The following is a 25678-nucleotide window of genomic DNA, read 5'->3' on the forward strand; positions in this document are numbered from 1 at the left end:
TTAACATCTGACAACATAAAACTGCATCTGGGAAGACCAATAGTGAGAGGGACAGGTGGTCTCATTGACACAACAAATCGGGAGCAGCAGAGAGCACAGCAGCAGCATTACATGACCTTCTATGCTGAACTCCACAAATAAACTGGGAGGCCATTCCTTCCTTTTTTTTTTTTTTTTTTTTGAGACGGAGTCTCGCTCTGTCGCCCAGGCTGGAGTGCAGTGGCCGGATCTCAGCTCACTGCAAGCTCCGCCTCCCGGGTTCACGCCATTCTCCTGCCTCAGCCTCCCGAGTAGCTGGGACTACAGGCGCCCGCCACCTCGCCCGGCTAGTTTTTTTTTGTATTTTTAGTAGAGACGGGGTTTCACCGTGTTAGCCAGGATGGTCTCGATCTCCTGACCTCGTGATCCACCCGTCTCGGCCTCCCAAAGTGCTGGGATTACAGGCTTGAGCCACCGCGCCCGGCCGGCCATTCCTTCCTTAACTCGAAGGAATGAGCTTTTGACCAGTCTGATACAGAAATTCCAGAGAGTAAGAGGTATGTTTGCTGGGAGCAGTGGCTCACACCTGTAATCCCAGCACTTTGGGAGGCCGGGGCAGGCAGATCACCTAAGGTCAGGAGTTAGAGACCAGCCTGGCCAACATGGTGAAACCCTGTCTCTACTGAAAATACAAAAATTATCCAGGCGTGGTGGCCCACACCTGTAATCCCATTTACTCGGGAGGCTGAGGCAGGAGAATCACTTGAACCCAGGAGGCAGAGGTTGCAGTGAGCTGAGATTGTGCCACTGCACTCCAGCCTGGGTGACAAAGTTAGACTCCGTCTCAAAAATATATATATATATATATGTTTATGGTTTAGGCCCAGTTCATAAGCAATAAGAAAGCTAGGACAGGAAGGAATAGGCTCTCATAGTTGGATAAAACTACAAGTAGGAGACTGCTTTACAAGCTAGTTGAGGAGGAAAGCCGGGAGACCATGCACCTGTAGATGTGAGTGTCGGGGCAAAGGAGACCCTGCCCTTACACTTTCTGCAAGAGGGTCATGCATCATCCATAGGATTCAGGATTTCTTGCTTAATGTAATACTCAGGACCCAGAGAAGCAGAATGATAAGTGTGAGGGCTGGCCCTACCAATGACCAGCCCAGAAACAGAATGTCACCTTTTACATGGAGGCTGCCATGCCAACCTATGAAGTAGTAAATGTAGAAGCCAAGTTAGAAGAGTGGGAATGTGAACTGATGGTCTAGAGTCTTACTTTAGCACAGATATTTCTATATCTAGAAAACAAGATATAGCTTGTTTTCTAGAGATCAGTAGGACTAAATGAAGGGAGATTAATAGGGATAGTGTCTTAGTTTGAATACCAGTGCTAATGGGGTATGATATTCCCAGCTGAAAATGAGAGCAGGAGGCATGAGTGATTCATCCAAGTGGAAGAAACAGAAGAGATCCCCTCGGCCCCCACGCCATATGACCAAAGTCACACCAGGTTCAGAGCTGCCCACTCCCAATGGAACCACCTTATCATCTAACCTCACTGGTGAGTGCCCTGGACTGCTTCCTCTGATTAGAGAGAAGAAGAGCTCCTTTCTGTCTTAGGGATTTTGAAATTGAAGACCAAGCAACTGAGGGGCTTTGGTTTTGGTGCTGAGAACAAAAAGGGAAACTCCAGGTCAAATCAGACTGTGACCATTCAGCAACTCTGCAGCGACTTAAGGTTGTTCTCTGACAACTTTAGAGACCAATATATGCAAAGATAAGCATGTAATCTGGGAAACAAGAGACCCTAGTACCATGGAGGGTTTGTTTTGCCCACAGCCTCTTTCTTCTCCTACAAGCATCATGTACTTTTCTTGGCAGGCGGCATGCCCTTCATTGATGTGCCCACTCCCATCTCCTCTGCAAGTTCAGAAGCTGCCTCAGCAGTGGTCAGTCCCTCTACAGACAGTGGCCTGGAATTCTCCTCCCAAACCACTTCCAAGGAAGACCTTACTGATCTAGAGCAACCTGGCTCTCCAGGGTACAGCACAGCTACAGAGCCTGGGAGCAGTGAGCTAGGTGTTCCCGAGCAATCTGACCTCCAGGTATGACTTGGATTTTTAAATTTCCCTCTTCAATATTCCAGTGTGGGAACTGGCTTGATCCTTTGGATCCTTTATGCAGGACTTGGCTCAAAAGAAGCTTGGGGTAGCTTCAAAAGAAGCTCTGATCTTTCCTGCTTCTCAGAATTGGTTGTGCTGCCTAGAAAACCCACAGCATAACTCACTGTGAGAGGTGGCTCATGAGATTTATCAAGTTATACATACAGGTAGTACTTGACAAAAGGGAAGGAGCTGGCCATAGCTTTTTCTGGAAGGTAATGATCGAAATTCTAAGCCTGTGAGAGCCTCTGTGTCTCTAAGGTTCTAGTTACTATAGGTCAATGAAGCCTCAGGAGATGTTTTTCTGAGTCCTTCATCATACTCCTGCCTGAGCCATCTTGCAGTGATTCATAAACCACTGAGCTGGCCCTACATCTGTAGCCCATTAGAGACAGCTTGGAAGACAGGTACTTCAGGGGAGTAAGTTCCAAGTTGCCCTTGCCTCATCCCTCTTCCCATATCTCCCTGCTACTGGTCATAGCAGGAAGGGACCCATGTGGAAAAGTCCCAGTCAGCATCTGTGGAGTCCATCCCTGAAGTGTTAGAGGAGTGCACATCCCCTGCTGACCACTCTGACTCTGCCTCTGTCCATGACATGGATTACGTCAATCCCCGGGGCGTGCGCTTTACACAGTCCTCCCAGAAAGAAGGTGGGTACTCTGGCAGGCTCTGCCAGTTCACCTCCCCCATCCTACCTACTAAGCTGCCTGAGCCTAGACCATCTTAGACCAAGATACTGGACTACTGCCTGTTGCTCCAAGTTCTAGGCTATTTTCTAGTCAGGAAATGGAGTGAAGCCATAAGACTGTTGGCATGGATGGAGCCCTTCCCTAACTTATACTATAGGAAGGAAGTTTGAGGGGCGATAGAAAGCAAGAAGGAAGAATAAAAAGTTTAGGACTTTTAACAGAAAGGTAGGATCATCAATTCTGATTTCCTCCAGAAGTAGACTAGTTCCCTCACCTCCCCAGGGGGAAAAAAAATCCTTTTCCTTTTTTTTTTTTCCCCCCTGTTGCCCAGGCTGGAGTGCTGCAGTGGCACAATCACAGCTCACTGTAACCTCAACTTCCTGGGTTCAAGCAATCCTCCCACCTCAGCCTCCCAAGTATTTGAGACTACAGGCATGTACCACTGCGCTTGGCTCCTTTTAAAAAATCTTTTGTAGAGATGAGGTCTCTCTATGTTGCCTGGGCTGGTCTCAAACTCCTGGCCTCAAACAGTCCTCCCATCTTAGCCTACCAAAGCACTAGGATTACAGGCATGAGCCATCATGCCTAGCCCTTTTCCTCAAAGAGAATCACTTACCTTAAATTGCCTTGTGTAATGCAGAGCAGGCTAGGCAAAGCCAGCGGACTAGTTGTTTTATAGCAGTCTCACTCTCCTCCTGGCCTTCCCTAGGCACAGCTTTGGTCCCCTATGGTCTTCCCTGCATCCGCGAGCTCTTCCGATTCCTCATCTCCCTCACCAATCCACACGACCGCCATAACTCAGAGGTTATGATTCACATGGGACTGCATTTGCTGACAGTGGCCCTTGAGTCAGCCCCTGTAGCCCAGTGCCAGACCCTCCTGGGCCTCATCAAGGATGAGATGTGCCGTCATTTATTCCAGGTAAGACAAGATTGCTAGAGGGTCTCAGAGCCTCTTTCAAGGGCCAGGGGAACACAGGGAGGTCTGGCTGATTACGCAAAGAGTATAGGACCTAGGAAAGCATCTCCCTCCCAGTTGGCCTGTAGTTTTAGTAAGAGGGTTTCAGTAGTTCCCCAGGGACTCTGGCAGCCAGAGAGAAATATAGGAATGGCTAGATGTAGAGTTCCCTGGAAACACTGGACCTCAGTGACACCTTCACTCAGTTTGCCTCTTCTGCCTCTCTTGGTTGAGCCATAGTCAGCTTCAGAAACCTCACAGCCGGGCTGGGCACAGTGGCTCACATCTGTAATCCCAGCACTTTGGAAGCAAAGGCAGGGGGATCACGAGGTCAGGAGATCGAGACCAGCCTGATCAAAGTGGTAAAACCCAGTCTCTACTAAAAATACCAAATTAGCTGGGCGTGGTGACGTGTGCCTGTAATCCCAGCTACTCGGGAGACTGAGGAAGGAGAATATCTTGAACCCAGGAGGCAGAGGTTGCAGTGAGCTAAGATCACGCCACCGCACTCCAGCGTGGGCGACAGAGTGAAACTCTGCCTCAAAAACAAAACAAAACAACGAAACTCATGGCCTACCCTACTCTGATCTCCAGCTACTCAGCATAGAGCGACTGAACCTTTATGCTGCTTCCCTGCGAGTATGCTTCCTACTGTTTGAGAGCATGCGGGAACACCTCAAGTTCCAAATGGAGGTGAGTTTCTTGACGTGGGAAGAAAAGGGGAAAAAAAAATAAGGAAATATATGGCATCTTCAGTGGGGCCAGCTCTATCATGCTACAGAGGTAGGATTTAGGGACTTCCTATAGGAGAGTGCTTTTAGCCTCCGGAGTTAGGTTCAATCAGCTGGCCTCTTGCGGAAAAGTTAAAAGGAGACTAAAGGAAACTGGCTGACCCCAAATATGAGAACTGCCAGGTAACCTCACCATGAGTGGGAACAGCTCTTCTGCCCAGCAGTTACTCTGCAACACAAGCAGGTAAGTCAAGCCAGCATTGTCACTAAATTGCTAAAAGGAACTCTAAATAGGACCAGGTCATGTTCACATAGAGAGCACAAAAGGGCAAGAGGCAACTTTTCTGGAACCAGGTATATGGTAGAGAGCCAGGCCTTATCCCCCAACATGGAGGCCAAAGAAGAGATATATTTAGGGGATGGAATACCTTTGGGTGTCTCTTAATACATGCCTCTCGGCCAGGCTTCTGCATCCTGTTTAATGTTTTTCCTGTCTAATTTTTTCTCTTCCTATCTTGAATCCTTTCCCCACCCAAATGGCAATTACTGGGTTATTGCCAGATGTACATCAAAAAGCTTATGGAGATCATCACTGTGGAGAACCCCAAGATGCCTTATGAGATGAAGGAGATGGCACTGGAGGCCATTGTGCAGCTCTGGCGCATCCCCAGCTTTGTCACAGAGCTCTACATCAACTATGATTGTGACTACTACTGTTCCAACCTCTTTGAGGATCTCACAAAGCTGCTGTCCAAGGTGCTGAACACTGTTAACTGGCCTCTAGAAAAAGCATTATAAAGGAAATCTCCCTGGTGGTAGTGAGGATGCTACATACAGAGAGGGGAACACTTGAGAGCTGGGAAACCGAAAGAAGAAAGGTGTTTTCTAAAGGCAATGTACAAGTTAGAAGAGGTTTTGGAAATTTTTAGAAAATGATCAAAGTGTAAAGTGTTCTCCTAACTATGAGTCTAATGGATCTGTTTACCTTCCAGAATGCCTTCCCTGTGTCTGGTCAACTCTATACAACACACCTACTATCTCTTGATGCCCTATTGACAGTGATTGACAGCACCGAGGCCCACTGCCAGGCCAAAGTCCTCAACAGCATCACCCAGCAAGAGAAGAAGGAGACAGCCAGACCAAGCTGTGAGATAGTAGATGGCACCCGAGAAGCTAGCAATAGTGAGAGGCATTTTTTTCTTTGATGAACCCAGGGTTATATGCTTATCCCTTCTCTACTGTGAGTCCTTTCTCCTGTCCTTAGATCACTTCCCCTGGGATGCTCCCAATTCTGTTTCTGGGCTTTGGCGGTTTAAATCACAGGCCAGTCAGGCAGATTAGCAGAACTCATAGCCTTCTCCCTTTTTCCTTCTCCCCACTTTAGTTTTTTACAGAACTATTTTTCTTTATGACAAGAGAACAGATATTAAAGAATATAGGATTTCTGTCTCTGAAAGCTCCAGGCCCCACCGTCCCTCATCCCCAATATCTGCCTCCACTCTAATTAGTCTTCTCTAGCTCCCCCCTTGAAATTTGAGGTTGCAGAAGATCAGGGAAAATGACTGGGTAATCTCTTCATTAAATTAGAGAATCTAATCCTTGGCTGGGACAGGGACTACTTGTTTTGGCTTGGGTTTGTCCTGGTCGGGGCTGGCGCCCTGTGCGGGAACCATGCAGGTCTTCTGGGCTTTGGATTTGACCTCTCCTGCAGCTCTGCTTGGCTTCATACCCTGTAAGTCTTCGCGTATCTTCTTCTCTCTTACCAGCTGAGAGAGCAGCCAGCGATGGGAAAGCTGTAGGCATGGCCTCAGACATCCCAGGCCTGCATCTGCCAGGTGGAGGGCGGCTGCCACCAGAACATGGGAAACCAGGATGCAGTGATCTGGAGGAAGCTGGTGACTCTGGGGGTGGGTACTGGGTGTCCATGACCCTAAGCTCCTCACCTGGAGGGCCTGGTGGAGAGCAGAGGGAGGGAGCAGACACCTAGGATAGTAACTAAGCAAGCCTTGGTAGCTCGCCTTGCCTTCAGACTCAGAGAGAGGGAAGCAAACATATGGACCCTTAGTTGATAGGACTTCTAGGGAAGTGGAAGACTGGTGAGGACAAGATTTCTGAGGCTCCTCCTTGAAACTAGGGAGTATATTGGTGACCTTCCAAAAGTCCCTATCTGGGTAAAAAAAGGTCTTACAGATTTTTCCCCTCTCTTCTTCCTACTCCTAGCTGACAAAAAGTTTGCCCGGAAGCCACCTCGATTTTCCTGTCTCCTGCCAGATCCACGGGAACTAATTGAAATTAAAAACAAAAAGAAGGTACATACATATATTCCCCAGCCTCCGTCCACCTCTTTCTGGGTGTCCATTGTTGTAGGGTTTCCATCTCAGAGGGTGAAGATGAAGGAGAGTCTAGCACCTCATTGTGCAGCTTCCTGAGGCCAGTCTTTGGGCTTGTTGGGACTTCAGCAACTCCCATTTGAAGCCCTTCCCTTACTCCTAAGCTATGTAGTTGAGCATACCCTGTGTATGGCCCTGGGCAAATGCTATACCAATTGAGAACCAAGTGTCACTAGTGGCAGTGACAGGAGCCTTGAGAGTTGGTGTCCTGTGGGTCATTGAAGGTTACTGGTCATCTCCAGCCCTAGCATGATGGTTGGCAATAAAGGGGAATTGATATTTATTCTGGTGCTTTAGTAAGGTTCGAATAGCAATGTTCAAATCACTGTTTGTACTTTGGGTTTTTTTTTTTTTTTTCCAGACGGAGTCTCTCTCTGTTGTCTAGGCTGGAGTGCAGTGGTGCGATCTCAGCTCACTGCAGCTTCCACCTCCCAGGTTCAAGCAATTCTCCTGCCTCAGCCTCCCAAGTAGCTAGGACTACAAGTGCGTGCCACCACGCCCAGCTAATTTTTTGTATTTTTAATAGAGACAGGGTTTCACCATATTAGCCAGGATGGTCTCCATCTCCTGACCTCGTGATCCACCTGCCTCGGCCTCCCAAAGTGCTGGGATTACAGGCGTGAGCCACCGCACCTGGCCTGTACTTTGCGTTTCTTAACACAAAGAAAACCTAACCCTTTCTGGCCAGGCACGGTGGCTCGCGCCTGTAATCCCAGCACTTTGGGAGATCGAGGCAGGCGGATCACCTGAGGTCAGGAGTTTGAGACCAGCCTGGCCAGCATGGTGAAACCCCATCTCTACTAAAAATACAAAAATTAGCCGGGCATGGTGGTGCAAGCCTGTAATCCCAGCTACTTGGGAGACTGAGGCAGGAGAATCAGTTGAACCTGGAAGGCGGAGGTTACAGTGAGCTGAGATCGCGCCACTGCACTCCAGCCTGGGCAACAGAGTGAAACTCCATCTCGGAAAAAGGAAAAAAAAACCTAACCCTTTCTTTATTGCCAGCTTAAATGACTGTGGTTCATGTGTGCCCTTGAGTGCATGGCCGTGACTGGACATACATAAAGATGAGTTGCCTCCACGGTTAGTCCACTTTGTCCTTCAAACCCACGGCATTAAGCTAGGCAACCAAAGAAGCCAAGCCAGGCTAAAAACAAGAGGCTGGCTGTCAACAAATGTAAGGGATGGATATAAAACTGGAGAGAAGAATTACCTAGTTTCTTTCTTCTGCTTTTTCCCCTATCCTAAGTTAGAGGAGAGGAACTGTTTTATGTTTCTTGAGCACTCAGGAAAGGAGTAAAAAAGCTCGTAAGCCAATTCACTTAGACATGAAGATGGGGGAAAGCTAAGGCCGCTATGATCTAGCCTTAGTTCTGTAGTCACGAAGAACCACATCCTAGGAGCTTTTTAGCTGACCAACTGTGGGTGGGCTATGGTGGACTCCAGGCTGGCCTTGTCTAATTTAGAGGCAAAGTAGCTTCTGTAGCTCTAGTTTTTCTCACACAGCTGCTAATCACTGGCACAGAGCAGTTCAATCAGAAACCAAAGAAGGGGATTCAGTTTCTGCAAGAAAAAGGCCTCCTCACCATCCCAATGGACAACACAGAGGTTGCTCAGTGGCTCCGAGAGAACCCTCGGTTGGACAAGAAAATGATTGGAGAGTTTGTGAGTGACCGCAAAAACATTGACCTGTTGGAGAGCTTTGTGAGGTGAGGAAGCTGTAAGAAATGTGGGATATAGCCAGGTACGGTGGCTCACGCCTGTAATCCTGACACTTTGGAAGGCTAAGGCAGGCAGATCACTCGAGCTCAGGAGTTCAAGACCAGCCTGGGCAACATGGTGAAATCCTGTCTCTACAAAAAATACAAAAATTAGCTGGGCATGGTGGCACACGCCTGTAGTCCCAGCTGTTCAGGAGGCTGAGGCAGGAAGATCACTTGAGTCTGGGAGTTCCAGGCTGCAGTGAGCTGTGATCATGCCACTGCACTCCAGTCTGGGTGATAGAGTGAGACCTTGGCTCAAAAAAAAAAAAAAAAGGGTGGGACAAGGTTAGTGATTGGATTAAAGGGACAGAACATCCATACCTCAAAGCAGTCTCCATAAATTTCTTCTGGAGACCCTGGCCAATGTTCTTCCTCTTCCCATCATTTATATCTGTTGGACCTGAAAGGGACTCCAACGAGATAGTTTGGGGAGCCCTTCCATTCTGCATGGAGTCCATTGCAAAGGGGTAGAGCAGGGTTCCAGGGGGTGAGGGTTCTAGGCAAGAGCCTGTGGATGTGAAAAGTATTAAGGCTAGGGGTTGTGTTAAGGATGAACAGGAAATACTGCCCCTTTGCTAGATACCTCAGCCTCCTCTCTTCGAGTAAGAGTAGGTTAGGAGGACAGTGACTAAAAGAGCCTGACATGTGCAGCTTACACATTTTCAGCCTCTTCTTCCTTTCTTTCCCTATAGTACCTTCAGTTTTCAGGGTCTGCGACTGGACGAAGCTCTCCGCCTCTACCTGGAAGCCTTCCGTTTGCCTGGGGAAGCACCAGTCATCCAGAGGTTGCTGGAGGCATTCACGGAGCGTTGGATGGTGAGTTTGAGTGTCAGGGGCTGAGCCCAGGATCCGAGGTCAGTTTGACTGAGGGCTGAAGAATCCAGCTGCTATCTCTTTTTTTTTTTTTTTTTTTTTTGGAGACAGAGTCTTGCTCTGTCACCCAGGCTGGAGTGTAGTAGTGCAGTCTTAGCTCACTGCAGTCTCTTTTTTTTTGGAGACAGAATCTTGCTCTGTTACCCAGGCTGGAGTGTGGTAGCGTAGTCTCAGCTCACTGCAACCTCTGCCCCCTGGGTTCAAGCAGTTCTCCTGCCTCAGCCTCCCGAATAGCTGGGATTTCAGGCACCTGCCACCAAGCCTGGCTAATTTCTGTGTTTTTAGTAGAGATGGGGTTTTGCCATGTTAGTCAGACTGGTCTCGAACTCCTGACCTCGTGTGATCCGCCCACCTTGGCCTCCCAGAGTACTGGGATTACAGGCATAAACCACCACACCCAGCCTGCTGTCTCTTAAAAAAGGCAGAGAGCAAAATTAGTGACCTTTCCACGAGGAGATCAGCTTCTGTTAAGGAGTTGGCAAGAGGCTGGCTACTTTCTGGACAGTACCTCCCCTTTGCACTAGCACTGACCAGTGGGTTGGTAGTGAGGGTTTAATTGGCCAGAGAAGGGCATTGACACAGGCGGGATCTTTGCTTTTTCAGAATTGTAATGGCTCCCCATTTGCCAATAGCGATGCCTGCTTTTCCCTGGCCTATGCTGTCATCATGCTTAATACTGACCAGCACAACCACAATGTTCGTAAACAGAATGCACCCATGACCCTGGAGGTAAGCTTGGGTCCCAGTCAAGGCAAAGAAGACCCAGCACAGCTTTGGAGGTAGCAGGAATGACAAAGGATTTCCAGTGGGCATGATGGGTGGGGTTCTGTTCAAGGAATCAGGAAGGGCTGGCCAACCTAGAAAAGGGACTGGGGTGGGGAAGTGGGTTTTTTCACTTACTTTTTCCTGAGTCCTATTTACTAAAAGCCCAGTAGTCCCTTGAGTGGGGCTTCAGTATTGACACGGGAAAAAACTTACTGGCCTGTCTCTAGGAGTTTCGCAAAAATCTAAAAGGTGTGAATGGAGGCAAGGACTTTGAGCAAGACATCCTGGAGGACATGTACCATGCCATCAAGTGAGTATACATAGAGAATAGTGCAGTATCTCTGTTAAGAAGAAGCACGTTTCTTCCTTTCCCAGTTTTTACAGTCATGTCAGACTACAGTGACTCACGTGCCCTGGATTTAGCCTCAGGACTTAGTTGGACAGCCCCCTCTTTGCCAATTTGTTTCTTCCTTAAAGAAGCCTGAATGGTACTGGGACTCTAGTACTCTAAGCCAGGGTCCAAAATGCTGCTTTTAAGTAGGATATCATGGCCCCATTTTCTGAACTTTAAACAGGTACATTTTCCTCTCTAGCTTACAAGATGCATTTTCTGGCTGGTAAAGAACCCAAGATGGGCACTGGAGTGTTAGGCCCAGGTTACAGGTCAGAAATGGGCCAGTTAGTTCTTTACTGTAAATCAGAAAAGATAGAATTGTCCATTTTGTCACACCCAGTAAGAATGTGTGATCTTACTACAGAACTGAAGGCCTCACTTCCAGATCGGGCTTTGAGATTATGGGACACTTCCTTTCTTTCTCCCTGCTTCCACTGGTGGGTGGAAAGCAGACCACTGAGCTGCAGTTCTGATGACCTCTCATCAGTGGAGAGTGCTAGTATGGATGAACTCCTAGTCTTGGTTTGGAACCAGTCAGGTTCAAAGCAGTGCAACTGCTCCTTCCTTTACCTCCTGACAGGAATGAGGAAATTGTAATGCCTGAGGAGCAGACGGGCTTGGTTCGGGAGAACTATGTGTGGAATGTGCTGCTTCATCGAGGTGCCACCCCTGAGGGCATATTCCTGCGTGTGCCTACTGCCAGCTATGATCTTGACCTCTTCACCATGACCTGGGGCCCCACTATTGCTGCTCTCTCTTATGTCTTTGACAAAAGCCTTGAGGAGACAATCATCCAGAAAGCCATCTCAGGCTTCAGGTAGCCCAGCTTTGGCCTTGGTCTTCACCTCCCCCAGGCTCATCTCTGTGAGCTAACATGGTTTTCTCCATGCCTCTCTGACTCCTACTCTTCATTAGAATGGGGTTCCCCCTGAGTTTTTGGAGGGAGGCTGAAGCTTGGGTAAGCTCAGTCTTAAACAGAAACAAGATTAAAAGGTTTCTTCCTGGGACTGACTGAGGAAGAGCCCCATGCAAGCTCAGGGACTTGGAAGGGCTGCTTGGCCTTCCAGTGACTCTGTTTCTGGGATGGGGGTAATGTTACAGGAAGTGCGCCATGATCTCCGCCCACTATGGCCTCAGCGATGTGTTTGACAATCTCATCATCTCTCTATGCAAATTCACAGCTCTCAGCAGTGAGGTGAGCAGGTGCAGGAACTGTGTACTTGGAGCTCCAAAGGAGGACCTCTCTTTTAGCCATGGATCTACCCTTATCAACAGACCTGGTTGCCCTCAGCATCTTCCCTCACTGCCCCTACTTGAATATACCAGAGCTTAGGCCATTTCTGGCTTGCACACTCTGGGATAAAACTAGTGTTACTTCATGTAATGGGGATGGGAAAGGAGATATAGGAGTGGGGAAGGCCTTAACTAGGTTAACCCACTCCCACCAGTATTATGGGGGATTGAAGCAGAGCCAACAAAAGGACCCTGAGGGAACCATCATAGGCAGAGACCTAAGAGATTTTCCTTTCTAGACATTAGCTCGGCCTTAAGTCTCTTCTCATCCTCTTTTCCAGTCTATTGAGAATCTGCCCAGTGTATTTGGAAGCAACCCTAAAGCCCATATTGCAGCCAAGACAGTATTCCATTTGGCCCATCGTCATGGTGACATCCTGCGGGAGGGCTGGAAGAATATCATGGAGGCCATGCTGCAGCTCTTCCGAGCCCAACTACTGCCCAAGGCTATGGTAGAGGTAATTCTTAGTAGGAGACTAGTCAGCAATAACAAGGCAAGAGCTGCAACATTGTATGCTATCTGTATGTAGAAGTAAGTAGTTGAGAGTAATGCTGGGCCTGATCTGCCGCAGCTCACCAGGAATGCCTCAAACGTAAGAACACAGATCTTAGGGGATACCTGTAAAAGAAGGCCGGTAGATGCCATTGCCAATCACCAATTGGAACAATAATATAGGGGCAGAAGCCTACAGGAGGAAATCCAGAGTACTTTGGTGGGTGGAGGCAGGGGCAAAATACAAAGGACATATAGAAAGAAATTATTTTGACTTACTTTTCCAGGTAGAAGATTTTGTGGATCCCAATGGCAAGATCTCTCTACAGCGGGAAGAGACACCATCAAACCGGTAAGAGCAGACCAGAGGCTCAGGGGCTTGGGGAGGGAGAGTCAGAACTTTGGGGCTCACCAGGCCATATGCCCTTTTTCTACAGAGGAGAGTCAACAGTGCTGAGCTTTGTGAGCTGGCTAACACTGAGTGGGCCTGAGCAGTCTAGTGTGCGGGGCCCATCCACTGAAAACCAAGAGGCCAAGAGAGTGGCCTTAGAGTGTATAAAGGTAACTGTCCATCCACCCCTGGTGAGAAAGCCTAGACACTTTCCTATTAGACAGATGCTACCCAGTGAACTGAAGAATAAATCATCCAGATTTGTAACCAGGGCTGACTCTGCCCTCTCTCCCTGGCTCTTGGGGACATTCTGTTCCCTTCAGCCCTTGTCAAAGACCCCCTCTCTCTTTTGCCCTCTCTAGCAATGTGACCCAGAAAAAATGATCACAGAAAGCAAGTTCCTCCAGCTGGAGTCACTACAGGAGCTCATGAAGGTAAAGGATGAAGAAAGGAAGCATGGAACAACTGGCTGAATCTGGGAGGGGTGATAGGGACAATATTATTTCTGTCAGGACAGGGCCAGTGGTTGGCTTCTTTTCCATGCCTACTTTTCTGCTGCTGTTCCCCTTCAGGCTCTGGTCTCAGTGACACCAGATGAAGAGACATATGATGAGGAAGATGCTGCTTTCTGCCTAGAGATGCTACTAAGGATTGTGTTGGAGAACAGGTAAGATGAGCGTAGTCTTTAGGCAGACCCCAACCTAAGCTTGTGCCAAAGGGATGAAAGCCATCTGGCTGAGTGGGCTCTGGGGAACTGTAGGCAGCAGGGGAAAAGCTTACTCATCATTCCTGTCTACTTAGGGTATAATATCAATGAGTCCTGAAAGGCCTAGGGGACCTAATGCCCAGTGGCCTCTCTGGCTGAGACTATCTTCATTCCTTTGTATCTACACAGGGATCGTGTGGGCTGTGTGTGGCAGACTGTTCGAGACCATCTATACCACCTCTGTGTTCAGGCACAAGATTTCTGCTTCCTTGTGGAGCGGGCAGTGGTGGGGTTGCTACGCCTGGCCATTCGGCTGCTCCGGAGAGAAGAGATCAGTGGTCAGGTAAGCAGAATGCATCTTGGAGAGTGGGCAGGTATGTGGCCACAGTTGTCAATTATGAATATAGCCTGAGACAGAGAGTACATTTAGTGCCCCATAGCATGAGCCCAGTGACCAACCACAGGGCTGGTGCAATCTAGCAGGGGGCATTGTGAGTGAGCCTGAAATGGCCTCAGGCATGGAGCCTGTGCTCTGCACCTCAGCCTCCTAAGAATCTGCTTTGTAGGACTGGCCTGCTACTGCCTTATAATAGTCCCAGCTCTATACCTGGTTTCCTGTCATGCTTATGACCCACCTGAGATCTCTTTGCTTAACTATAAAAAACAACAAGCATAGAACTAATAAGTGGGTTCAGCAAGGTCACAGGATGTGATATCAATACACAAAAAGTAATTATATCTCTACATGCTAACAGTGAACAATATGGAAACTGAAATTTAAAATACAATACCATTTACAAGTGTTCCAAATAAAGTGAAGTAATACATAGCTGACAAAACATGTATAAGATTTGTATGATGAAAACTACAAAACTACAAAATAAGTTGAAGAAGATGTAAATAATTGAAGAGGCATACTATGTTCGTAGATTGGAAGGCTCAGCATAGTAAAGTTGTCACTTCTCCCCAAATTGTTCTGTAAATTCAACATAACTCCTATAAAAATCTCAGAAAGGTTCTTGTAGACATAGGTAAGCTTATTCTAAAATTTAGATGGAAAGGCACAAGCTCTAGAATAGCTAGAAAGAATAAAGTGGAAAGAATCATTTTCTCTGGGCCTGGTACAGTGCTTCATGCCTGTAATCTCAGCACTGTGGGAGGCCAAGGCAGGCAGATCACTTAAGATCAGGAGTTCGAGACCAGCCTGGCTAACGTGGTGAAACCCCATCTCTACTAAAAACACAAAAATTAGCGGGGTGTGGTGGTGCACACCTGTAATCCCAGCAACTTGGGAGGCTGAGGCAGGAGAATCACTTGAACTCTGGAGGCGGAGGTTGCAGTGAGCTGAGATCACACCACTGCACTCCAGCTGGGCAACAGAGCAAGATTCTGTCTCAAAAAAAAAAAAAAAGAATCACTCTGGTATTGAGACTTACTGTCCACTTTGGGAGGCCGAGGCGGGTGGATCACAAGGTCAGGAGATCAAGACCAGCCTGACCAACATGGTGAAACCCCATCTCTACTAAAACTACAAAAATTAGCTGGGCATGGTGATGCAAGCCTGTAATCCCAGCTACTCGGGAGGCTGAGGCAGGAGAATCGCTTTTACCTGGGAGACAGAAGTTGCAGTGAACTGAGATTGTGCCACTACACTCCAGCCCGGGCGACAGAGTGAGACTGCATCTCAAAAAGAAAAAGAAAAGACTTACTGTCGCCTGGACGCGGTGGCTCACGCCTGTAATCCCAACACTTTGGGAGGCCAAGGCAGGCGATCACCTGAGGTTGGGAGTTCGAGACCAGCCTGGCCAACATGGAGAAACCCCGTCTCTACTAAAAATACAAAATTAGCCAGGCATGGTGGGGCATGCCTGTAATCCCAGCTACTCAGGAGGCTGAGGCAGGAGAATCGTTTGAACCCAGGAGGCAGAGGTTGTAGTAAGCCAAGATCACGCCATTGCACTCCAGCCTGGGCAACAAGAGTGAAACTCTGTCTCAAAAAAGAAAAAAAGGCTTCCTGTATAGCTACCATAGTCAAGATGATGTGGTGTCGATGGAGGGACAGACACGTAGATCAATGGAAGAGAGTAGAGAGCCCAGAAATAAGCTCAACACAAATATGTTCAGTGGATTTTTTGACCAAGATGTAAAAACAATTCAGTGGAGGAGGAACAGCCTGTTCAATAAGTGGTGGAGTGATTGAAATCCATAGGAGGAAAAAGCAAATGAACCTTGGCCTAAAACTCATACCTTACAGGTAAATTAACTCCAATGGATCATAGATTTAAATATAAAGCTATTAAAACTTCAGAAACAGGAGAAAATCTTCAGGATCCAGAGCTAAGCAAATAATTTTTAGCACGTTTGGCAATCCCGTGGATCTGTTTCCTGCCTCAACACTGTCTGGATGGAACAGATCCAGGGGGGCACTCTTTTTCAAAAAAAATAATAATTTTTAGACTTGACATTAAAAGCACAATCTAGAAAAGGAAAAATTGATAAGTTGGACTACATTAATATTTTTTAAAGTTTTGTTCTATGAAAGCCTATGTGAAGAGGATGAAAAGACAAGCTATAGATGAGGAGCAAATATTTGAAATCACATATTTGAAGAAAGGTATCTATAATATAGAAACTCTCAAAACACAACAGTGAAAAACCAATCAAATTATTAATAGAAAATGGACAAAACATAGGAACAGATGTTTCGCCAAAGAAGACATACAGAGGGCAAATAGGCACATGAAATGAAGATAGCATCATTAACCATCAGAGTACTACAAACTAAAACCACAATGAGCCTGGGCGCAGTGGCTCCTGCCTATAATCCCAGCACTTTGGGAGGCTGAGGTGGGTGGATCACCTGAAGTAAGGAGTTTGAGACCAGCCTGGCCAACATGGTGAAACCATGTCTCTACCAATAAATACAAAAATTAGCTGGGCGTGGTCACGCACTCCTGTAGTCCCACCTACTGAGGAGGCTGAGGTGGGAGGATCACTCGAACCCAGGAGGCAGAGGTTGCAGTGAGCTGAGATCATTCATGCCACTGCACTCCAGCCTGAGTGACAGAGCAAGACTCCATCTGAAAAAAATAAAACCACAATGAGACATCACTACCCACTTTTCAGAATGGCTGAAATAAAAAGTAGTGACATTACCAAATGCTGAAAGGCTGTGGAGAAATTGGAACATTCAAAAATTGCTGCGTGGGAATGTAAAATGGTACAGCTACTCTGCTGGCAGTTTCTTATAAAATGAAACATGTAATTACCATACAACCCAGCAATGGTACCCTTGGGCATTTATCCCAGAAAAGTGAAATTTTACTTTCTCATAAAAACCTGTACATGAATGTTTATAGAAGCTTTAGTTGTAATAGCCAAAAACTGGAATCGGCCCAGATGACTTTCAATAGGTAAATAAACTGTGGTACATACATACCATGGAATACTATTCAGCGATTTAAAGCAACAGACATCTCCTGGGAACTATGCTGAGTGAAAGAAGAGCCAATCTAAAAAGGTTATAGAATATATAATTCCACTTATATAACATTTTTGAAATGACAGAACTTTAGAATTTGAAGACAGGCCAGGTGCAGTGGCTCACACTTGTAATCCCAGCACTTTCGGAAACTGAGGCTGGTGAATCACTTGAGGTCATGAGTTCGAGACCAGCCTAGCCAACATCTCTACTAAAAATACAAAAATTAGCCAGGTGTGGTGGCTCGCACCAGTAATCCCATCTACTTGAGAGGCTGAGGCAGGAGAATCACTTGAACACGAGAAGCAGAGGTTGCAGTGAGCCAAGATCCTGCCTGCACTCTAGCCTGGGTGACAGAGTTAAGACTCCATCTCAAAAAAAAAAAAAAAAAGAATTTGGATACAGATTGCTAAGGGTTAGGGATGGGGACAGGAAGGAAGAGGTGGGTATAGTTATAAAAGGGCAACATGAGTTGGCCATGGTGGTGCATGCCTATAGTTCCAGCTACTCAGGAAGCTGACACAGGAGGATCACTTGTGCCCGGGAGTTTGAGGCTGCTGTGAGCTATGATCATACCACTGCACTCCAGCCTGGGTGACAGAGCAAAACCTGTCTATAAAAAAAGAAAAAGGCAACATGAGGGATACTGTTGTGGTGGAACTGTTCAGTATGTTGTTATGTAGTGGAGACATAAACCTACACAGGTAATAAAATTATAGAGAAATTAATACACACAAAAATGCAAGTAAAACAGGAAATCTGAGTAAGATCAGATAGTATCTTGATTATGATATACTATAGTTTTACATAATGTTACCATTGGGATAAACTGGGCAAAGTGTGTAAGGGACCTTTTTGTATTATTTCTTTACAACTGCATATTAACCTATAATTTTCTCAATAAAAATTTCTATTTGAGGCTGGGTACAGTGGCTCATGCCTATAATCCCAGCACTGCAGGAAGCCAAGACAGGAAGATCACTTGAGCCTGGGAGTTCAAGGCCAGCCTGGGCAACATAGCGAGACCCCATCTCTCCAAAAAGGAAAAAAAAAATTAGCCAAGTGTGGTCACACACACCTGTAGTCCCAGCTACTCTAGCGACTGAGGCAGGAGGATCACTTGAGCCCAGGAGTTTCAGGTTGCAGTGAGGTGTGATTGTGCTACTGTGCTCTAGCCTGGGAGACAGACCAAGACCCTGTCTCAAATAATATAATTAATGTATTTCTATTTGACAAAAAGAAAAGACCAGAGCAGTATCCTAAATTGGGTCCTAGCCAAACTGTCTTCACTGACCTAAGGAGACTGATGGGGAAGAAAACTAGACAGAAAGCTGTGTGCCCACTCCCCACTTCCTACCCTAACCCCACTCCAGGTACTGCTCTCCCTGCGCATTTTGCTACTGATGAAGCCCAGTGTGCTATCCCGAGTCAGCCACCAGGTTGCATATGGGCTCCATGAACTCCTGAAGACCAACGCAGCCAACATTCACTCAGGTGATGACTGGGCCACACTCTTCACGCTGCTGGAGTGCATCGGCTCAGGTGTGAAGCCTCCAGCTACTCTGCAGGCCACAGCCAGGGCAGATGCACCTGATGCTGGTAAGCCCTTTCCCAGGGAGACTCAGGCTGGCAGATAAACAGTTACACCCCAGGAGTTGGGACAGGAAAACAAAACACAGGTTACTACGTTCAGCAGATTAAACAGCCCTGGCTTCTGCCATTGCTTCCAGAGCTTCCAGTGCCTGCTGGCCAGTACCCATAAGTTAAATAGCATGAGGGCAAATAAGCAATGCAGACGGCTATGAAGCCAGGCTTTCTACTGTCCTGAGGACTGAGTTGTCCCGAGGACTGTTTCCCAGTTTCTGTTTCTGAGCTGTCCTGAGGACTGTTTTCCCAGAATTCTGAGCAGACTTTATATCACTAAATCGATACATCACTAAATCCCAGAAACTGGGAAAACAGTCCTCAGGACAGTAGAAAGCCTGGCTTCACAGCCTTCTGCATTGCCTAGCTGCCACTGGATGCCATCAGGAGCCCAGATTAGCCTGCCACCTTATTTGGTCAACAGAGAAGCTGTTCTGGCCATCCTTTGGCCCTTTGGTGACAGAAATTAAACCATGCCAGAGAGAGGGGAGGCCAGGCCTCAGCATCTTTTTTCTGAGAGCCTGATTTTTCCCTCATCCCAGTGCCCCATCCCCACCCTGACTCTGCCCTTCTCCCTGCCTACTGTAGGGGCCCAGTCAGACAGTGAGCTCCCATCCTACCATCAAAATGATGTGAGCCTGGATCGAGGGTACACTTCTGACTCAGAGGTCTACACTGACCATGCCAGGCCGGGCAAGATACACCGATCAGCCACAGATGCCGATGTGGTCAACAGTGGTTGGTTAGTGGTGAGTGATGATATGGGCAGCAATTGAGTCTCCCCTGCTTGACCTGTGGGAAGAATTCCTGGTCCTCTGCAAGGACATTCACATAGGGGCCAAGCCTGGGTCCCCAGCTCCTCTGTGTACTTTACAGGTCGGGAAGGATGACATTGATAACTCCAAGCCAGGGCCCAGCCGCCCAGGCCCTTCACCCCTGATCAATCAATACAGCCTAACAGTGGGACTGGATTTGGGGCCACACGACACTAAGTCTCTGCTTAAGTGTGTGGAATCGCTGTCCTTCATTGTCCGTGATGCTGCCCACATCACACCTGACAACTTTGAGCTCTGTGTCAAGACTCTCCGGATCTTTGTGGAGGCCAGTCTGAATGGCGGTGGGTCAGCTGATGAGGGGGCAGCTGGGGAGTAGCCATGCTATTATGCAGGCGAGAGGCCGAGAGGGGAGAAAAGGCAGGGTATCTATGCCTATATAGACACGGAAATGTGACCTGAGTCTGGCTCTGCTCAGGATGCAAGTGCCAGGAGAAACGTGGCAAGAGTCACAAATATGACAGCAAAGGGAACCGCTTCAAGAAGAAATCCAAAGAGGGATCAATGCTTCGTCGGCCCCGAACCTCCAGCCAACATGCCTCTCGGGGTGGGCAGAGTGATGATGATGAGGATGAAGGCGTGCCTGCCAGCTACCATACGGTGTCTTTACAGGTCAGTCAGGACGTAAGTATGGCACCCTTTACTTCCTCTCCTCCCCTGCACCTGATACTGGGAAACTGGGGCGGCCAGGGAAAGCCAGGGCTGAGGGGAAGGGCCCATGTGTGCCAGCCCAGGCCCTGGGCCACCATCTTAACAATATTCCCTTACCTAAAACCTTACCTGTAAGTCTTTATTTGCTTAAATTTATTTATTTATTTGTTTTTATTTTATTTTTTTTTATTTTATTTTTTATTTTATTAATTTTATGATAGAGTCTCACTCTATCACCTAGGCTGGAGTGCAGTGGTGTGATCTTGGCTCACTGCAACCTCTGCCTCCCAGGTTCAAGCGATTCTCCTGCCTCAGCCTCCCGAGTAGCTGGGACTATAGGCACGTGCCACCATGCCTGGCTAATTTTTTGTATTTTTAGTAGAAATGGGGTTTCACCATGTTAGCCAGTATGGTCTTGATCTCCTGACCTCATGATCCACCCGCCTCGCCCTCCCAAAGTGCTGGGATTACAGGTGTGAGCCACTGCACCTGGCCTTTAAATTTATTTTTAAACTAAGGTTTACTTATTTTTTAAGTAGGTTCAAAATATACAAAAGGGTAAACTGATAAAAGTTTCCAATCCATTCTTGTCCCCAGCTGCTGAGTTCCCCTCACTAGAAGCAACCACTGTCACCAGTTTCTTGTCTATCCTTCCAGAGTTACCCTGTATCTATTCAAAGGCATATAAAATTAATTCTGTGAGCAGAGTATATATCACTAAATTGATGGAGAACCAATTGCCTTAAATAGAATAACCATAAAAACATGACAAAAGTGGCTGGGCACAGTGGCTCACACCTGTAATCCCAGCACTTTGGGAGGACGAGGTGGGCGGATCACAAGGTCAGGAGATCGACACCATCCTGGCTAACACGGTGAAACCCCGCCTCTACTAAAAATACAAAAAATTAACCAGGCGTGGTGGCGGGCACCTGTAGTCCCAGCTACTCGGGAGGCCGAGGCAGGAGAATGGCATGAACCCGGGAGGCAGAGCTTTCAGTGAGCCAAGATTGCGCCACTGCACTCCAGCCTGGGCGACAGAGCAAGACTCTGTCTCAAAAAAAGAAAAGAAGGCCGGGCGCGGTGGCTCACGCCTGTAATCCCTGCACTTTGGGAGGCCGAGGCGGGCGGATCACGAGGTCAGGAGATCGAGACCATCCTGGCTAACCCGGTGAAACCCTGTCTCTACTAAAATACAAAAAATTAGCCGGGCGCGGTGGCGGGCGCCTGTAGTCCCAGCTACTCCGGAGGCTGAGGCAGGAGAATGGCGCGAACCCGGGAGGCGGAGCTTGCAGTGAGCCGAGATGGTGCCACTGCACTCCAGCCTGGGCGACAGAGTGAAGACTCCGCCTCAAAAAAAAAAAAAAAAAAAAAAAAAGAAAAGAAAAGAAAAATGATAAAAATAAAAATGGGCCGGGCGCGGTGGCTCACGCCTGTAATCCCAGCACTTTGGGAGACCGAGGCGGGCGGATCACAAGGTCAGGAGATCGAGACCATGGTGAAACCCCGTCTCTACTAAAAATACAAAAAATTAGCCGGGCGCGGTTGTGGGCGCCTGTAGTCCCAGCTACTCGGGAGGCTGAGGCAGGAGAATGGCGTGAACCCGGGAGGCGGAGCTTGCAGTGAGCCGAGATCGCGCCACTGCACTCCAGCCTGGGCGACAGAGCGAGACTCCGTCTCAAAAAAAAAAAAAAAAAAAAAAAAAAAAAAGTAAAAATGTATTAAATCTGGCCAGACACTATTGCCCATCAAAGCCTCTGAGCCTGAGGTTTTCTCTTTTAAAAATGAAATTAACAGCCAGGTACAGTGGGTCACACCTATAATTCCAGCACTTTGGGAGGCTGAGGCAGGAGGATCAGTTGAGGTCAGGAGTTCAAGACCAGCCTGGGAAAAATTGTGAGACCCTGTCTCTACAAAAATTAAAATGCAAAAATTATCTGGGCATGGTGGCACACATTGTAGTCTCAGCTACTGGGGAGGCTGAGTAGGTGGGAGGATTTCTTGAGCCTAGGAGATCCAGGAGGCAGTGAACCATGACGGTGCCATGCACTCCAGCCTTGCACAGAGCAAGACCCTGTCTCAAAACATAAGAAATAAAATTGGGCCAGGCATGGTATAATCATACCTATAATCCCAAAACTTTGGGAGGACTATTGCTTGAGCCCAGGAGTTCAAGATCATCCTGGGCAACATGGCAAAACCCCATCTCTACAAAAATACAAAAAATGAGCTGGCCGTGGCAGCGCACAGCTGTAGTTCCAGCTACTGACAAGGCTGAGGTGGGAGGATCACCTGAGCCCGGGGGTTTGAGGTTGCAGTGAGCCGTGACTGTGCCACTGCACTCCAGCCTGGGTGACAGAGTGAGACCCTGCCTCAAAACATAAAATTAAATTAACAACATGAGGCTGTCTCTGTCATCAGCAGGTGTGAAATACAATTGAAAAGAAAGTATCTTTCTCACTGTGAATCAGGATTGTGAAATACTCAGTCCACACACCTCCTAAGTCTTTCTCTCTCATGAGAAATCTCTGACTTGGAGAGTCCTTTGCAAGGACTGGAACAACCAGGAAGTCAAGTCAAGGGAAAGAGTAGCAAGTGGGTGAGGTATGGCATGATTGGTGCTAGGGCCACCTTGAGGACTCAGTCAGGGACAGTGAGTGGGAAGGGGGAAAGGCATCCACCAGACCTAACCCCACTCATGTCGTGCCCCCTCCTGTGATCCTAGTTGCTAGACCTGATGCACACCCTGCACACGCGGGCAGCCTCTATCTACAGCTCATGGGCGGAGGAGCAACGCCACCTGGAGACAGATGGCCAGAAGATCGAAGCTGATTCTCGCACCCTCTGGGCCCACTGCTGGTGCCCTTTACTGCAGGGTAAACCAGGAGGGGCAGAGGTAGGGAGTTTGGGGAGCATCAGGATCAAGATGCCTGAAGGATCCTGACCCTGCTCTTGCTCTCAGGTATTGCCTGCCTGTGCTGCGATGCCCGGCGCCAGGTACGGATGCAGGCATTGACCTATCTGCAGCGAGCACTACTTGTACATGATCTGCAAAAGCTAGATGCCCTGGAATGGGAGTCCTGTTTTAACAAGGTGGGACTTCCTACTGGTCTTAAGATAAAGTTCAGATCCTAAGAAAAGGAAAGCCAGGCAGCCTGAAGAGCCCCTAATGTGAGTCTTCAGCCTGCATCATACCTTCCCTTCTGCTCTGTGCCCATCCAGTTCCTGGCTTCCTTGGGGCAAGGCTGCCTAGCTGACCCACATAGGGAGACATTGCACATTTACCCCCACCAGGTGCTGTTTCCTCTACTTACCAAGCTCTTGGAGAACATCAGCCCTGCAGATGTGGGCGGGATGGAGGAGACCCGGATGAGGGCTTCCACACTGCTCTCTAAGGTACTGCTCACCACCCTACACCCACCCTCTCTCCCATACCTGCCTTTTCGCAAGGAGGGAAACCAGGGCTTCTGGCAGGACCTAAGATTCATTGTAGGTGCTCACAACCCCCCAGCTATGGACACTAGGCCGGACCTGGGGACCCGAGAGGATTCTGAATCTTAGATCAGAGATTCCTCTATCTCTGATCTAAGATTCTCAGCCTCAGAGAGGGGTCCAGAGGCTCCTACAGTCCCCTCAGCTGAAGGGGGCTTGTGGGCCATAGGTCTTCCTGCAGCACCTGTCTCCACTGCTGTCGCTCTCTACCTTTGCGGCCCTCTGGCTCACCATCTTGGACTTCATGGACAAGTACATGCACGCAGGCTCCAGCGACTTACTGGTATGTTCCACCTCAGCTCGGCTGCCTGCCTCCTGTCCCACCTGCTGGAAGGACTTACCCTTTCCCCCTTGGTAGCTACCTCCTTTTACCATACTCTGCCATGCCCTCTTTCCTATTCTCATGGTCCCACTGCCACCTGCAGTCAGAGGCGATCCCTGAGTCTCTGAAGAACATGCTTCTGGTGATGGACACAGCGGAGATTTTCCACAGTGCAGATGCACGGGGAGGTGGCCCCTCAGCCCTCTGGGAGATCACCTGGGAGCGCATTGACTGTTTTCTGCCTCACTTACGAGATGAACTCTTCAAGCAGACCGTCATCCAGGGTAGGGGGCTCAGCCCAGCTTTATCAAAAAGAGTCCCCTGCCTGGGCGCAATAGCTCACACCTGTAATCCCAGCACTTTGGGAGGCCGAGGTGGGTGGATCACCTGAGGGCAGGAATTCGAGACCAGCCTGACCAACATAGTGAAACCCCATGTCTATGAAAAATACAAAAATTAGCCAGGTGTGATGGTGGGTGCCTGTAGTCCCAGCTACTCAGGAAGCTGAAACAGGAGAATCGCTTGGACCCGGGAAGTGGAGGTTTCAGTGAGCCGAGATCATAGCCTGAGCGACAGAACGAGATTCTGTTTCAAAAAAACCAGAGAGTCCCCAAAGCTGAATTTATTGTCTGTGCCCTGGGTGGGTAGAAAGGCTATTGGGTAGCTAGGGCTCTGCTGGAAAGAAAGCACTAAGAAGTGCCATTTCGATTCTCTACCATCTCCAGACCCCATGCCCATGGAGCCTCATGGCCCAAAGCCTCTCGCCTCAGCCCACCTGACTTCTGCTGCTGGTGATACCAGGACACCTGGACATCCACCTCCCCCAGAGATTCCATCTGAGCTGGGGGCCTGTGGTGAGTCTCTCTGGGCTAGCCTGATAGGCACTGAGTAGCAAGCAGGGGGCCTAAGAGGAGGCCCAAGGGGGCATGGGAATGCTGCTGAGCAGGGGCTGTGAGCCGAGGGAAGGAGGCCACTAGAGAGTCCTGTTGCCGCTCTTCCCATGACAAATGGCAGAACCATAAGCTATGAGAACTTATGAGAACCATAAGCTATGAGAACTTCAGGCTTGGCAAGAGAAAGCTGGATCAGGGACTTGGAATGAATTTTCAGAGGTTTCCTTTCAGAGATTCGAGTAGAGAGTAACCTGAAGGCCAGGTGCAGTGGCTCATACCTGTAATCCCAGCACTTTGGGAGGCTGAGGAGGGCAGATCACCTGAGGTCAGGAGTTTGAAACCAGCCTGGCCAACATGGTGAAACCCCGCCTGTACCAAAAAAATACAAAACTTAGCTGGGCGTGGTGGTGCACACCTATAATCCCAGCTACTGGGGAGGCTGAGGTGGAAGGATCGCTTGAACCCGGGAGGCAGAGGTTGCAGTGAGCTGAGATCGTGCCACTGCACTCCAGCCTGGGTGACAGAGTGAGACCCTGTTGCACCAAAAAAAAAAAAAAAAAAAGTAGCCTTGCAAAGGTGGTAGAAGGTAGATATAAGGTAGCTGAACATTGAAATGAGTTTTGAGGGGAGACTCCCAACTTTTTAGGCTGGTGGAGGGCGGGGCGTGTTGTTTACAGGAACAAGGAGGAACAAAGATTCTATAAGCAGCCAGCTGGGCAATGTGAGAGTTGTCTTGTGCCAATAAGGGAATCTGACTGTAGCCACCTTGCTTT

The 25678-nt window shown here is 48.4% G+C and overlaps 1 protein-coding gene across 11 annotated transcripts in view; it reads left to right on the plus strand.

Annotated features, from left to right (window-relative positions):
* GBF1 (golgi brefeldin A resistant guanine nucleotide exchange factor 1) overlaps positions 1–25678 on the plus strand; it is a 139376-nt gene that overhangs the window by 112848 nt on the left and 850 nt on the right. For 4 of the 11 annotated variants that reach the window (XM_050804090.1, XM_050804095.1, XM_050804097.1 and 1 more), the window contains 31 exons: positions 1396–1543; positions 1864–2087; positions 2626–2794; positions 3543–3754; positions 4385–4483; positions 5083–5277; positions 5514–5703; positions 6288–6428; positions 6742–6830; positions 8418–8620; positions 9367–9490; positions 10151–10276; positions 10540–10622; positions 11287–11523; positions 11808–11901; positions 12281–12457; positions 12780–12844; positions 12930–13053; positions 13246–13317; positions 13456–13550; positions 13779–13932; positions 18444–18669; positions 19303–19463; positions 19591–19831; positions 19966–20171; positions 22924–23074; positions 23161–23291; positions 23493–23594; positions 23860–23973; positions 24116–24296; positions 24738–24866. In XM_050804090.1, the coding sequence (XP_050660047.1) occupies positions 1396–1543; positions 1864–2087; positions 2626–2794; positions 3543–3754; positions 4385–4483; positions 5083–5277; positions 5514–5703; positions 6288–6428; positions 6742–6830; positions 8418–8620; positions 9367–9490; positions 10151–10276; positions 10540–10622; positions 11287–11523; positions 11808–11901; positions 12281–12457; positions 12780–12844; positions 12930–13053; positions 13246–13317; positions 13456–13550; positions 13779–13932; positions 18444–18669; positions 19303–19463; positions 19591–19831; positions 19966–20171; positions 22924–23074; positions 23161–23291; positions 23493–23594; positions 23860–23973; positions 24116–24296; positions 24738–24866 (4663 nt within the window). The remainder of the gene's footprint in view (positions 1–1395; positions 1544–1863; positions 2088–2625; positions 2795–3542; positions 3755–4384; positions 4484–5082; positions 5278–5513; positions 5704–6287; positions 6429–6741; positions 6831–8417; positions 8621–9366; positions 9491–10150; positions 10277–10539; positions 10623–11286; positions 11524–11807; positions 11902–12280; positions 12458–12779; positions 12845–12929; positions 13054–13245; positions 13318–13455; positions 13551–13778; positions 13933–18443; positions 18670–19302; positions 19464–19590; positions 19832–19965; positions 20172–22923; positions 23075–23160; positions 23292–23492; positions 23595–23859; positions 23974–24115; positions 24297–24737; positions 24867–25678) is intronic. The other 7 variants (XM_050804091.1, XM_050804096.1, XM_050804098.1 and 4 more) reach the window with 3 other exon arrangements.

This window comes from Macaca thibetana, chromosome 9, assembly GCF_024542745.1.
Source record: "Macaca thibetana thibetana isolate TM-01 chromosome 9, ASM2454274v1, whole genome shotgun sequence".
NCBI lineage: Eukaryota > Metazoa > Chordata > Mammalia > Primates > Cercopithecidae > Macaca > Macaca thibetana.